Source organism: Bidens hawaiensis, unplaced genomic scaffold (genome assembly GCF_021521415.1).
Source record: "Bidens hawaiensis isolate Kalapana, Puna unplaced genomic scaffold, B.hawaiensis_p1.1 tig00011311_1, whole genome shotgun sequence".
In the NCBI taxonomy this organism is placed as follows: domain Eukaryota; kingdom Viridiplantae; phylum Streptophyta; class Magnoliopsida; order Asterales; family Asteraceae; genus Bidens; species Bidens hawaiensis.
The window spans coordinates 25,028-39,801 of record NW_027491882.1 but is presented as its reverse complement, the minus strand read 5'-3'; the positions used below and the strand labels follow the sequence as shown (position 1 = coordinate 39,801).

The 14,774-nt window shown below is 34.6% G+C and overlaps 4 protein-coding genes across 4 annotated transcripts; 2 read left to right on the top strand and 2 right to left on the bottom strand.

The window, feature by feature from the left end:
• Window positions 1-1,041: 1,041 nt before the first annotated feature.
• Window positions 1,042-1,928, bottom strand: LOC143537714 (fatty acid elongase 3-like). The gene has a single exon (XM_077031421.1). The coding sequence runs from the start codon at window positions 1,840-1,842 to the stop codon at window positions 1,042-1,044; it is 801 nt and encodes a 266-aa protein (XP_076887536.1). The 5' UTR covers window positions 1,843-1,928.
• A 1,532-nt stretch (window positions 1,929-3,460) lies between these two features.
• On the top strand, window positions 3,461-5,979 carry LOC143537729 (RHOMBOID-like protein 10, chloroplastic). Its single transcript, XM_077031434.1, has 9 exons — window positions 3,461-3,625; window positions 4,478-4,728; window positions 4,800-4,854; window positions 4,948-5,028; window positions 5,115-5,211; window positions 5,311-5,378; window positions 5,510-5,608; window positions 5,705-5,746; window positions 5,833-5,979. The coding sequence occupies exons 1-9, from the start codon at window positions 3,461-3,463 to the stop codon at window positions 5,977-5,979; spliced, it is 1,005 nt and encodes a 334-aa protein (XP_076887549.1).
• A 648-nt stretch (window positions 5,980-6,627) lies between these two features.
• Window positions 6,628-8,832, bottom strand: LOC143537713 (transmembrane emp24 domain-containing protein p24delta3-like). Its single transcript, XM_077031419.1, has 4 exons — window positions 8,508-8,832; window positions 7,143-7,352; window positions 6,977-7,053; window positions 6,628-6,906 (listed from the first exon to the last, which is right to left on the bottom strand). The coding sequence occupies exons 1-4, from the start codon at window positions 8,718-8,720 to the stop codon at window positions 6,762-6,764; spliced, it is 645 nt and encodes a 214-aa protein (XP_076887534.1). The 5' UTR covers window positions 8,721-8,832; the 3' UTR covers window positions 6,628-6,761.
• A 2,984-nt stretch (window positions 8,833-11,816) lies between these two features.
• Window positions 11,817-12,266, top strand: LOC143537728 (uncharacterized). Its single transcript, XM_077031433.1, has one exon. The coding sequence runs from the start codon at window positions 11,817-11,819 to the stop codon at window positions 12,264-12,266; it is 450 nt and encodes a 149-aa protein (XP_076887548.1).
• The last annotated feature ends 2,508 nt before the right edge of the window (window positions 12,267-14,774 follow it).

Genomic DNA, 14,774 nt, shown 5'->3' with positions numbered 1-14,774 from the left:
CTGTCTTTCTCCTGTATATTGTTCGTCATCTCTTCTCTTTTCAAAACGTTCGAAATTAGTCTATTAAAGCATAGAGGATGAAATCAGGATGTTAGATTCAAGAGCAGGATAATTGGTGATGACGAGTGTCATACCCGGACCAAGGCTTCAATTAGTTAAAGTGAGGCACCCAAAGACTTCAATTTAAAATAAGAGGTTTTTGGTTCAAGTCTTACTTTAGACAAATAAAATAAAATAATAAATAGGAGGCTCAAGTTGGGCTAGGGAGTTTTCCCACATATAAGTGAGTTTCCTCGTGAGGTTGGAATGAAAATGATCGGGTGGATCAATTGCACGTCGGTGATCCAAATTGGTTGTTAAAAAAATATATATGACAATGGAATAAGATATGTATTAGGTAACTCCATTTTTTAAGTTTAAATGTATGACATTGACAAACACCTTGTTTTATTGTTAGGCCCATGATGGGAGGGATGTTACGAATTAACACCAATAATTGACACAATTGAACACATTAAACGAATTTATTATTATTATTATTATCATCATCGACAACGAACTGGAACTGTTTATAAGAATGAACAAGTAACCAAAACGATTGAATCTAACCCTAATTCCCAATTTAGCCGTTAGCAAGCCGGTAACACAATGTTTGGAAATTGACACAAGTAGTGCCCCAAGTTTTAGCACCATGTCTCGTCTTAACCAAAGTTCACCAAACGCTTGTAACATTTTTCCATTTTGGCCAACTAACCCCTTTTAAGTTTCTTGATTTGTTTTAATTTTGACTTTAAACATAAGGGATTGCCCCGATCAGTTACAAGGAGGCCATACATTTGGTTCATTTGAGCCATCACATACAACTGAACACAATGTAACTATACTATGATTAAAGTGAAGTAACCAAATCACAAAGACTTCGGTACCATCAAAGTATCAAACATAACCTTAACCACAACAAAACTTTGAACAAACGATCAAAACCATAAATTGTAAGTTTATTGATAAATTGGTCATCCACATTAGCAGGTGTGCATTGTTTTACAATTCTTTTGCCTTATTCTTTTTAGCGTAATTCTTAAAATGAAAGTTAACAAAAAGGGCCAAAAGAGAAGCATTAAAAACCGCATTAAAACACCAGCCCTCAAACCCGGAGCAACCCGACCCGGTAAGATGGTAATACAACATCAAACCCGACACCAAGAAGCTAAACACAAACTGAACAATCTGACAGTTAGTCACCAACACCTTCCACCAGGGCCTCCACCCAAGCGCACACAACAAATAATAAGCGTACATTAGCACATGAACAGAGGCATTGGTAACAAGCGCCACGGGTAACAAAGACTGCGAGGTAGACAACCAGACATAGCACATGACAACCACTACAGAATGATGGTACACGTGGAGGAACGACAGCCGTCGATTACTCCCACTGAGAATGATTAAAAGGGTATCAATGAATTCGACAAGTTTTGAGAAGTAGAAGATGTGGGCCCAGAAGAAGACAGGGCCACGTGGAGGGGTGGGATTAGGGAAGCAGAAGATCCAACGGTGGGTGGGCATTTGGGAGATGGTGGAAAGGGAGCATCCGACGGCCATGATTAAAGAGAGGGTGAGGAGGATAAGGTTGTGGAGGGCTGAGATGAGGCGGAGGACGGTGGGAGTGATGGTGGGGATGGTGACGTGGCGGAGGGTGAAGGTGAGGAGGAGGTAGGTTGAGAGGGTGGTGGTGAGGAAGAGAGGTGAGGCACCCCATGTGTGGTTGGGCTTCCACTCGAAGTTGGTGATTGTTGGGTGGGTGACTAGGTAGTAGTGGAGTTTGGAGTGGAAGGTGTCCATCACGCGCCGCCCTGGGTACTGAAGGATTGGGCGGTGGTGGTTGAGTGAAAGGAAGAAGATAAGGTGATGTCCGCGTCGAGTTATATACCTACCTACTCACCATGCGTACTAATAAATTATTATCTTGATTATAAAAGTTTGTTTTTATTTTCTTAATATAATCACGGGTATCCTTTCTTTCAATTACTAATTTAGATTATTGACGAAACACTTGTTCACTTGATTCCTAATGTATCATATACCTCTATCAAATCATGGTTATTTGATGATTATCGTTTCTAATAAGTGCATATTACTTTTGTAAAAATCCATTAGTTTATCTTAAGAATTACATAGACCAAATTTCTTGTGTATTTTAAAAATTGGCCAGGACGACTAACCAGTCGAATCAATTACCAAAAAATCACATCTTTACCAACTTAGTATGCATCCATTTAACGTGGTTGTATTCTTCTTTTTGAGAACTTATTGTAAGTTGAAATGCGTCAAACTAAGGTGAAAGAAAAATTGATATATGGAGTTAAACGTTTTAAATGTATGTTTTACATTGTAATGACTGAAAGTTATGGAGTTAATTGTTCAAACTGAATATTAGTCATTGTAAAAACATTCTTAAATGAAACGCCATCTTTATTTTGATGAGGGTTATATATTAAGGAAAAACAAATATACATTATATAATGATGACAGTATTTTATTGTAAAATAGTTTGGAAAAAATACACATTAAATGTGACCTTAACAAAATATCATGCGCAAGCCATATGAAAGTTTGTAACCTATAACAGTTTTTTATATTGACTATACAACATTGTATTAACATAATATTATAAACATGATAATATACATTATTAAAACTTATAAATACGTTCCTTGAACTCAATTGGTAAGACTCCAACGAGTTAGTTATGAGACCAGGGGATGTTAGTTCCAGGTTTGATTCACAGTTAGTGATGATATTCGGGTGAGTTTACCTCCTGGGATGGCAGCTGAACATAAAGTGCTAATAACCTCTTTGGGGTCGGGCACTCGAATCATGGGTTCCCTCCAACGCTTTATCACACACAAGCATGTAGTCAATGCCCTACATTTGTTCAAAAGGAAAAAAAATATGAGAAAATTCTTAAAACAGTCATTTTGTAGAGAGAGATCAAATTTGACCCAAAATTTTTGAAACTTTTATAAAAGTCCCATACAAAACTGTCGAAGCTGACACATTTGGGTTCATGCAGATGGATTTCGCTAACCAATAGAACCAAAATGTGTCAGGCTCTGACGGTTTTATACGGGGTCTTTATAAAAGTTACAAAAATTTTGAGTCACATTTGGTTTACTTGCATAAAAAAAAAGCAAAAAAAGCTTCTAGTTTAGGAATTTTATTGGTAGTGTGAAAGAGAAAAATTTTGTTTTTGTTTTTTCTTTTCGCTTAAATTAATTAATGTTAAACCATAAAAAATGCCCGTAAAAAAAAAGAAAAAGGAAAAAGAAATTTAGAACCATAAAAATGAGGTTGAGTACTGGTTAAGCACTCTCGGAGTTTTCACCGTCGTCGGTAGTCGAATTACACCGGAGTATTAAATTCAAACCTGTAATCAGACAACCAAACCTGTTCCACAGCGATGGTCGGATCATTTTCACCTCAACCGCCGGAGTTCTCGGTTTCCGGCCACAAACCTTTCCATCTAATCACCAACGCCGCCGCCCTCCGTCTTGGTCATCTCCTCCGCCACAGTTTCGTCACCAATCGACACCAATTGCAGTCGATTATGCACTCACCATTACAGGCAAATTAACCTTTTACTCTCTTCGTATATGATTAATTAGAGAATCAATCTACTTAGTTTCGTGAATATTAGATGAATTTGTGCTTTCTAGGGTTCCAAATCATAGAAACTGAATTTTACCTGACACTATGTTCTGGCAATTGTTTCAGTTATTTAAATCAGTGTTATGCAAATTGAATAATCTGTAACAAATTTGAGTTATTAAGCAGTGATGCAGAATATTCATTCTGAATAATGTAGCTGGTTTTTGTTTATTGGTAATGTGATTATTCTCATGAGGAATTGCGGATTTTATACTCAACTGAATGTCTGAATTAATAAGACTATAAGAATTATTCTCATTTCTCAGCTTGGATTTTCTTCCGATATTAACTTCAAGTTAGAGGTCTCCATTTCGATACGGAAACTCAAATTGAGCTGAGCTTAAATGAGGTCGAGTCCGAGATCGAGCTTTTACTAAGGCTCATTTAATAAACGCAAGCCCTCTCAAGTTGAACTTAGCTGAGCTCGGGCTCGGGCTTGGTTTGTTTACACCTCTAGTACTATGGACTAATTTGGGTTGAATTCTATCCCAAACAGGTCAAATTAAAAACAAATTAGCCAAAATGTGAACGGGTCAAACGGGTTGAAAGTAAGCCAAAGTTCATTTTTAAAGCACACAACCTCCAAATGGTTTTATTCAGAGATTTAGAGTGCTATTATAACATCATTGCTCTTACATTTACATATAACACCTTGATTTAACCAGGACCCATTTTGAGCTAATAAGCAAACCCAAAATTATTAGCACCATGATTTGTTCCCTTGTGAGTTTCAAGAAAATACACCAATATGATGTTTCTTGTGAAATAGATTCCTCATCTACATGTTCTTCATTTAAATGGAGTGCCACATGAAGGATCACACCAATTTAAATGGTTTGATCTTGGTCAACTGCCTCATGATGTGTGGGCCACCACTTTCTCTAGATGCTTATTGTTATTTAGCGGAGAAGGAAACAAAACCAACTTTGGAGACCAAGAAAATGCATACTTAAAGGCTTCTGCAAGAGGCCCAGTTAATAACAGGAGATTGACAAATACGTTACTTGCCATTAATGTATTGTAAGTACATACCTTTATTACATCTGAAATGTTGTAGAAAAGCATTCAAATTGGTAGGTTTTTTTTTTCAGGGTATATGTTGCACAAATTGCATCACAAGGGCAGGTGTTAATGTGGGGAGCAAAGGTTAGATCTTTCAAATAATTCTTGATTATAGATGGTTTATATACTTCTATGTTATGAAACTTTTTTAACTTATAGATAAATATTTGTTGTTAGATTAATAGTTTGATTGACAAAGGGCAGCTGTGGAGGCTGGTCACGTCTGCCTTTCTACATGCAAATGTTGGACACCTTATGGTCAGGTTTGAGTATTTCTGCATCATGTATTTTATTTTCAATGATATATAATTTTAAACAAACTAAATAAATTTAACCTTTTTTAGATTAATTGTTATTCTTTAAACTCCATTGGCCCGACCATGGAGCATTTAAGTGGGCCCAGAAGATTCCTTGCGATATATTTGTCCTCTGCAGTCACAAGTAATAACCTTAATCTGTTATGCATATATTAATATTATATGTATATATAATTATATATTTTAACGTTATATGTATATATTTGGTATTTTACAACTGTAGGTTCTACGATGAGTTATTGGTTCAGTAAAGCACCAGCAGTTGGCGCTTCTGGGGCCATTTTCGGGTTGGTAAGGCTTTGACTGTTGAATCAACATGTGTTGTAATGTCTATATTATCTTCCATGAAATATTTGCAGCCGATATCTTTATTTTGCTTTTTTCCCCCTCTTAGTTGTATTACAAGATTATTTATGTATCAGGTTGGATCTTTTGCCATTTTTGTGTTGAGACACAACAAGATGGTTAAAGGTGGCGTTGGAGACTTGAATCATGTTGCTCGTGTGATCGCCTTAAACATGGTACAAATCTTTACTTTTTGTGTTTGAAGATTATATTATTTGATATAATGTGATCTTATATATTAAATTTCTTAATCTATATTCATCCTCACGCAGGCTATCGGACTGCTATCACAGGGTATTGACAACTGGGGACATGTGAGTCTTTTATCGCTTTATTACACAATAACATAACTATTTGGTTTTCTCTTATTAACAAATATAATCATTGATTGGATTCACAGCTTGGTGGATTAATAGGCGGGGTTGCTACGTCGTGGCTTATTGGGCCCGCATGGGAGTTGAAGTCAACAACCCGTCTCGGAAGAAAAGTACTTGTTGATAAGGCACCTATATTCTCTCTTCCGGGGATGAAACGAGCATCTCAGTAATTAATCACGGCCGTTCATTTTACCACATTAATTTGCAGGTACAAAGTATGTATTTATCCACCTGAACAATGGTATAGTCATCTTTACGGATCGTGTTGGGAGTGACTTGATGTTTTGTATAGTTCGTTCAATGTAAGGATGTTGCATTCATACTAGACAAAAGATCCATTTCATACTAGACAAAAGATCCAACTGTTATGTCGATTCAGCCTGTGTTTCCCCTGCGGCTTAATTATTTTTGTTTATAAAGAAATGAAGTAAAAACCTGTCAATACGCTTTCGTTTATTAGGTGCAGTCGATTTTTGTATTTTTTTTCAACATCATTGGTTTGCATTAAAAGTTTTAAAACGATAAAAATGGTTCATGGATGTGTATAATACACATACATAACTACATCTTCCAAAAATCAGTAATAAAGATTCAAATCGGTTTCCACAACTAGTTTCAAGTTCCAACTGTCTGAATCGTTAAACTGGCTAACAGTTATTATGAAGTGAACAATAGCCGACTTGCTTTGGTTTAGGTGGTTTCAATGGCTTATTAACACCCTATGGCTAACAAACAAAAATTATGAATCTGCAATATACATTTTAAGAGGAAACAAAGCTCATGAATCTACAATGTATGTTTTACTATGTAGGCGGACAACCAGAACATGATAAAATCAAGAATTGTTACTATTTTACATATCTTGAAAGCAGTAAAAGAGGGATTCTGATTGTATAAGAAATCTTTGATTTATCATATAATCGACAAAAGAAAAACAAGTTAATCCTGATTTCTAGATTAGTTTCTTCTTTTGGAAGAAGCGAGTCAAGTACCAAAGTTGCGCAACAGAAGCAGCAATGCAAATGCCTAATGACAATATACTGTACAATGCCACTCTATAATTTGTAGTGTCACTCACTTCCCTTATTTCTGCCTCTCTGCATAATCAAACCACAGTTCATTATTACAAAAAAACAACTAATTAAATATTTAAACACAAAAAGGCACCTGCTCTTGAGGTAGAGAAGATTATCATGAATGGCCTCCACAGCTGCTTCAAGCTTTCTCAACTCAAGCTCAACTCCCTATCAAGCAACTCGAACCTTATACAATTACAAATGTGCCAAATAATATTTACACAGACTACAAATGCATGTGTTAATATATTTCTGACCTCAATTTTTTCTTTTCTTGCAACTGACTCCCAATCTTTTGCTGCAATTCCAGTCCTCCAGTCAATGTTAACACTTAGCGCCCCACCTTGATTAGGGTCATCTGCCCAGAAACACACCAGATACTGCCCGCCCTCACTCGTAGTGAATGCAAATTGACCGTGAGTTGCGTTTTCCTTTTGGTGAAGGATGCTTCCGTAAGGTGACGTCACCTAAAAGTGTAACAAAAATCACCATTTACACAACTAAAGCAAACTTGAAATATTGTTATGGATCTAATATAGACATATTTCGCCTGTTTGGTTGAAAAAAAATGTAGGAAAAGCTCAAAAGTAAATCAAAGGTCAAGTCTTGTCTGAACTACCCTTGTATTATCAGGTTATTATCATATAGCCCAACCAAATTGTATGACATACTAACATGATTCATAAGACTGATACTGTATTCTTTGAATTTAAAGTTTCACGTCCGTTGCTATATTAAGTTTAATCATTTATTTATTGCAAAAGTATAACATTTACCGGGTAGAGTAGTTGGAGTGCAAAATCATAAAGTCAGACAAGTCATCCCTCTAAACTTTAAACAATTGCAGATTTCCCTATGCCATGCTTGAGAGCATTGCACATTATGTGTTAAAAACTTGTAGTTTGGGAAACTATGCAATTGTTCCGATTTTTAATTAATAAATTTCTAATAAGTCATCAATATTGGATGTATAATTATTACACAATCTGAACATTGTCAATGGCTTTGAATTATAGGTAATTTAACAATTTAATGTGATTAACTAAAGGGAAAACCGAAGGATTTTTAGCCTAGTGGTATCAAGATGTGTATAGAGTAGTGTTCCTCTCAAGTAGTTGATAATTCAAGTTCCATGGTGGACATAAATGTAGATTTGGGAGTACGATTGGTGAGCGTGTGAGTTAGCTCTTTCAAAAAGAAGCGGCATAAACCATAGTTTGAACACTAGATTTGTAGAAAAAAAAAGCATCCATAAGCGAGAGGCCAAATCTCTAAAGACCATACTGACATAAGTCATGCTTAAACGTTTGTGTTTTTGGTTACTCCTGCATATTCTTTTGGAGTGTTTTAACAATTAAATGTGTATACAATAAGTGCTTACGCTTCACGTATCCCACTGGTTGGGAGTTGGGGCCACTCCTCTCAATTAAGTCCGTGACAAGACAAAACCGGTGGCCCCTAGCCGACAATTTAGTCAATGTAAAACTACAACAAAATCATGATGACGGATAATTCAGATTAGGAAATTATTTTTATAATTTGTTATTTATAAAATCTTAATGAATATGCATGCACCGAGAAACGTACACATGATCGATATAACAAATGAATTAATTAATTACCTTGGTGGTGATGGAGGGAGTGGGGTGAATATGGACATCGGATATGACAACGTAATCAGCCAAAACGACAACGTTGTTATGGATTTCTTCGGTGACGCATTTCCTTCCGGATTTGGGTAAATTCAGCCATATGCAATCACCATTTTGGACCAAGATTATTAGCATCAACAACAGGATCACCTGCAGCAACACCACCCTAGTTTTCTTCGACATTGTACGTACGTGTTAATTCGTTTCAGAAGCTGAGATCGAACAAGTGTCCGAGGTTTGGATCTTTCGGAAGTTTTGGTGCGACTTTTCTGCCTTATCAAAATACTACGTGTTATTTTTTATGGGAAAAACCAAAAGAATTAAACAAGTTTTGTATGTATAATCAAAATGACACGGATATTCCTATCTAATAAAAGAGTGAAAGCCTCCATTTAGTTTTTCACCAGAAAGCTTTAAATTAACGTATGGCATTTCAGCTAGTAATTTGTCCAACTGACATTTTTAAATTTTTCATTTTTTCATTTTTATTCATATTCAAAATCAAATTCGCAGTCCTCTCTACAAACCCTAACAATGAACTCAATTACCTTCCCTACAATTAGATTTGGTGCAAATTCATCATCAGTTGTAAAGTTGTAAGTCTTCATCAACAAATTAGGTGTTAATCACCGTCTTTAATTTTATAACTATAATGCTAACCCTGATTTTGATTTACAGGTGCCGTTGGTCACAATCCTTAATATCGATCATCGTTTTCTGGTTTTAAGGTATTATAACTATAATGCTAACCCTATTCCCTTATCTTCCTTCATCGCTGTTCCAATCATCAGCATCGATCTTCATCTATTCCACTATTGAATCGAAGATGAATCTATGATGGTTATGGTGATGGCTTTCTTCATATGTCATGGTTAGTTTTTTAGCTTTATGAATCATGATTATGTTGTTTCAATTCTTAGCTTTTTGTATATTATTTACTTTCTAACAAGCTCTATTAGTATACATGAAACTATGTGGTTCGTGTTAACGGAATTTTTCCAGCCTTTGGGTTCTGTTTCGTATGACCAGGGGTGGCGAAATATTGATCTCCAGGTTATGAAATTGATCATATATTAGGAATGTTAACTTAAGCTGTTTGCAATTTAAAACTTGAATTTTAATATATTTCATTCTTATTCATTGATAGAGAATTAGAAATGTAGAACTTAATGCCTTTATTGACAGAAAACCAACAGGTTAACGAAAGTCAGTTTCGAAACACTTTTGTACGGACTGATTGAAGTTTCTAAGTTCAAAGGTATTTTGAGGATTGAATATTTGATGTTGATCTGAAGGATAATTTTGCACCAATTTTAGCACATTAATAAATTGTAACATATTGTATCCAGCTCACATTCGGGTTGAAATTTGTGCGGGTCAACGGTTTTGAGTTATGGGCTATTTCGGAAATTGAAACGAGTTACGATGGTATATACGCTAATTCGTTCATTTGTTACAAAATTCTTTTTAACAATCCTTTGTAGTCTGAAGATAATTTACAAAAAATAATTGTGAACGCGTGTCCGCTTTCTAGCCATTCTCCTCTTGTATTTTCCTGCACAAAGTGACAACCCGATTTCCCAACATCGCATACCTCCTTACTGACTCGATTGGAATTTAATGGTTTATTACAGGTGTCGTCTATATTCAAGATATGATACTAATTGGTGCAGGTAATTTAAGATTGCCAATTCTTAGCTCTTATAGCAGTTATGGGATTGTTAATAGGACCAGTTCTTGGTGTAGGTAATTTATAATTGCCAATGATCATCGTTCATCATATCTTTTATTGCATATGTCATCTGTTTATCTTGTGTTTCAGTTTCTTATGCGGAGTAACTGAGTAAGAAATTAAAAGACTTAGTCAGAAATTGCAACATGTGAGGTAAGTTTTGATCTCCAATAATAATAATAATTGTACTTTATATGTTTTGATATACCAATATACCATGTAATCAACTATGCCAAGGTGTTGAAAATATGTATTAATGTGTTTATTATATTATTCTGTTCTTATGGAATACTCATATCAGCCTACCTTTTGACCTGCATTTGCAATAGAAATTTTGCTAAGGTTGCTGTTACCTTACTTTGGGACCGTGTTCAGCGTAGTTAAACAGTTACATGATTTTTGTATAATATTTGTACTTCTATAGTTTGTTTGGTTTTGTTGTACTGAAATCAGTATATCTAACCTGTTATTTATGATAGATTATCATATAGTATTATTTTCATTTTTTTATAATGGGTTTCATGTAGGTACAAGGCCAAATTAGTCTCTTGGATGCATGTATTTTCTTGCTTTGGGTTGCATCGTTATCCTTCATCAGAATTTGAAGTAATTGCAACAAAAGCTGCTGATGAGTAATTGTATTATCAAGGCAAGTAGAAGCTTTATGACTGAATATGAATTTTGATATGAATGAAAACTTAATGATAGAAAATTTAAGATTTTTGTAACATCATTGGTTAACCACATATGATATGTAATTTTATGACATGAATAAAAAATGATGTAATTATTTAAATTATTATAGTTGTTTTATTTTTATTTATTTATTTTTACCAATCCCGTGTATCACACGGGTTCTAACATAGTTTTCATAATATATATATATCTTTATTTATCAAGCATCATACAGAATAAATTACGGCTATACTTCAGTTCTTATATGTGAGGGTACTTTGGTTTTGTCTGTTTTTTTTCTGGAATAGTCGTGGTTACAAAATAAAAAATGGTTTTAGCTAGTTGACTTTGTTTTAAGTGATTTTAGACAAGTTGTCTTTGATAGCGAATTAAAATGATACCTCAACAATCTTTCCAAGTGGCGGTCCATATTATCCAAGATGTGAATGACATATGACGTCCATGTCATCTAGAGGAGATGGCAAATGAAAGCCTCTATCTTAAATAGAGAACTATGAACAACACGGAGAATTTATAAAATAGGTTCGTTAATATAAAAAACTCTAACTAATTAATAATAATAATAATAATAATAGTCTCTTTATCGTATATACATCTATTTATTTAAATTAAATATGCTTCATACTATGATTATGAATATGCGAGTCTTTACCGTTGTAACAAAATAAAGTCTAAAAGTACGTTTATCTTTTCTATTTTCAAAGAAAGTATTGATTATACACTACTTTAAAGAAATATAAAACATAACATCAATAATTCATTTCAAGATAGGTAGCCCACACATTTTCTTTCTTTTAACTCCACTCACCAAACTGAAAGAAACACTGTTCGATATCATCCTCAGATCCACCATGGAAGCTTTGATCAACCAGTTCACTTACCTCTCCGACCAATCTCTCAACGACAAAAACTTCGACCCATCAACCATCCAAGACCTCATGAGACTCTTCGACCTTGAATCATACAAAGCATGGGCTGCAATGGAGCTAGACTTCGATAACCAAGTCAAAGAAGCCGAGGATTTGATGAACGAAGCCGAAGATGAACTCAACTCCGCCATGGAAGAAGCCATGGAGGAATTCAGAAGGTTTGAGGAGGAGATGGAGCGTGAGTGTGAGAAAGAGTTGCAAGGATTGTTGTCCATAAGCGAAAGCGCGAGGAGGCTAGGGAAGACCATGGAGAAGGCGGCGAACATTGCGTCGAATAAGTACGTTGAAGCGGCTTTGAATTCGGCTACTGCGTCGATGAGATCAGCCATGAAGAAGGTGTCGAATAAGGGGAAGAAAGTTCATCCCTCTTGAATGTATCTGATGATCGTTGTAAGCGAGTTACTGAATCGAGTATTTGTGGTTTGTGATCTTCTTGTTGAATTGTTTGTATGTTATTTTAAGAAATTGTTGATGATGCTAATGCAAATTGTACAACTTTATTACATGAGTCCTTGATGCTAACTAATTAGCTAAATCTAGGCGGCAGGGTTCGAAGAGTCAATAAGGTATTGAGCTCACAAGATTGTGACTCGTGTCGATGATTTGTTACTTATTTATCTGGTATAGATGAGTTAAGAACAATTGGTTATCAAATTATTAGACTAACAACAATTATTAATCAGTGGATTGCAATGCAATAAGAATTTGTTATGACAACATTATGAAATTGTTGGACACAAAGTTATATGTATGATAAGTCTAGGTCGAAACTTGAAGCTTGTATTAACAATGTATGTTTATTAGCAAATGTGCAAGTTCTTAACAATCCAAGCCAATATATATTGAAAATTGTTTATGGAGGGTTGAGGTAAGATATTGTTTTAAGTTTATCACATGTCTGTTTTCTGGACGCTTGCCACGCTTGTTGTATGATGCTCATGGTTGAATGGTAAAATTAGAACTGAATGGTATGTGCAAGAATATTAAGAAACAAGAAGATAAAAAATTCAGGGATGAACCCAAAAACAACAAAGAAGATTAGAAACTATATTGTTGATAAATGATCGATGTTTCTTCCGTCTTGGAGCTTTAGCAGAGACACGATGAATGAACGAATAAAATGCCAAGGGGAATGACACTTCAAACAAAGATAACACATTGCAAGTCCAAAAGAAGTAAGGCCCATTTGCAAGATAACAAAGAGAAGAAAATCTGATAGATTTTAACATTGTACATGGTTAATAGAGTAACAATTTTTGTTAATGTGTCACACCCCGACCATGACGGAATCGTCGGGGCGCAACCGATTGTTCATCGCACACGACACTATTAAGTGACAATATTTAATCAACTCATTTAAATTCATAAAAACACAAAGAGTCACATAACTTGTTCATACAATAACCGAATTCAAATCATAGTAAATAATATAATGTTCGTTTTGCTAATATCCTAATAGCCTCGATAACGTTTTTTCTTCAAGTCCTCGAGTCAACCTAAAGTCAAACCTGTAACATTGCATAAATAGATTTTGTCAACACAAAGGTTGGTGAGCCATTTCATAGTTTTTGAACAATAGATATATAATATGAAATTCCACAACTTGTATACAAAACAATAAATAATAGCAACAATTTAGATAAATGAAATCGTTAATAAGAATACATTAACGACACCTTTCTATAAGGGGATGCCAAATATACTCGGATTTTGTAAGAAATCGTTAATAAGAATACATTAACGACACCTTTCTATAAGGGGATGCCAGATATACTCGGATTTATGAATCAACCATCCAAAAGTGGTAAACACATTAGCACTCAAGCATATAAGCATATAATCACCAAATCGAGCATTTATTTAAGTAAAGTATACAATAAAGTTTGTGGTTTAAGACTCAAGTATAAATCATTTGGATTTGAATAAGTTTGCAATGTCACCCCCAAAATATAAAAGAGTGAAAACGGAGGATGAAAGTACTCACATTCAAATAATAAACTTGAAGGATTTGATGATTTGGAGATTAACCGGAACGATGAGTTTAACGAACGAAGCCTAAAGGAGAAGAAGTCTTGTATTAGAAAAGTTGTCTTGGAAGTCTTTAAACGAAAATAAATGATAAGAAATGTAAACAATTTAAAGTTTAGGGTTTAAAATGTAAATATTTAAGAAATTATAATAATAGTCCTTTAAAAATGTAAGTTTGCTCGAAACCGGGTTAAAGTATCTAGCCCTTAATTTTACTCAACTTATGTTAAGTAATAAGATGGGTAAAAATGCAAGAAAGCAAGTCCCTTTATAATATAGATACCAAAACGGGTTTTAACGAGTGTTCGGATGGTCGGTTCGGGTCTTGGTGACTTGACCAAACCCAAAGTCAACTTTCCCAAAATAATAAATGTACGAGATAACTCAATAAATCTTAAAGAGACTTAACCAAGTATGTAGTTCTATTGTTTTAGAACTAACAACGTCTGTTAAGCGAGTGTTCAGTTTAATCGGTCCAAACTTTGTTATAAGATCAAGTTGGATTCAACATTCCGAGTACTTTGTGAAAATAATTAAAATCAGTTTATAAAGTATTTTTAAAGAAATATATAAACTTTAATGGTTAAAAACACACTTGTGTGTCTTAAGCGAGTAAACTTGGTTTAGTTCGGTTTGGTTCGGTTTTTATATTGGAATAAGGCCAAGAATGGTTACCACATGTCCAAACATCATAGAACTTGTAAAATAATTTATAAATAATAATACCAAAGTTTTACATACAAAAAGTCAACAACAAAGTCTTTAAACGAAAGTTCGGTTTCGGGTTCGGATCTTGTTTCGGGATAAGACCGATGTTAGATTCTACAAACCCATAACCATGGAACTAATTAA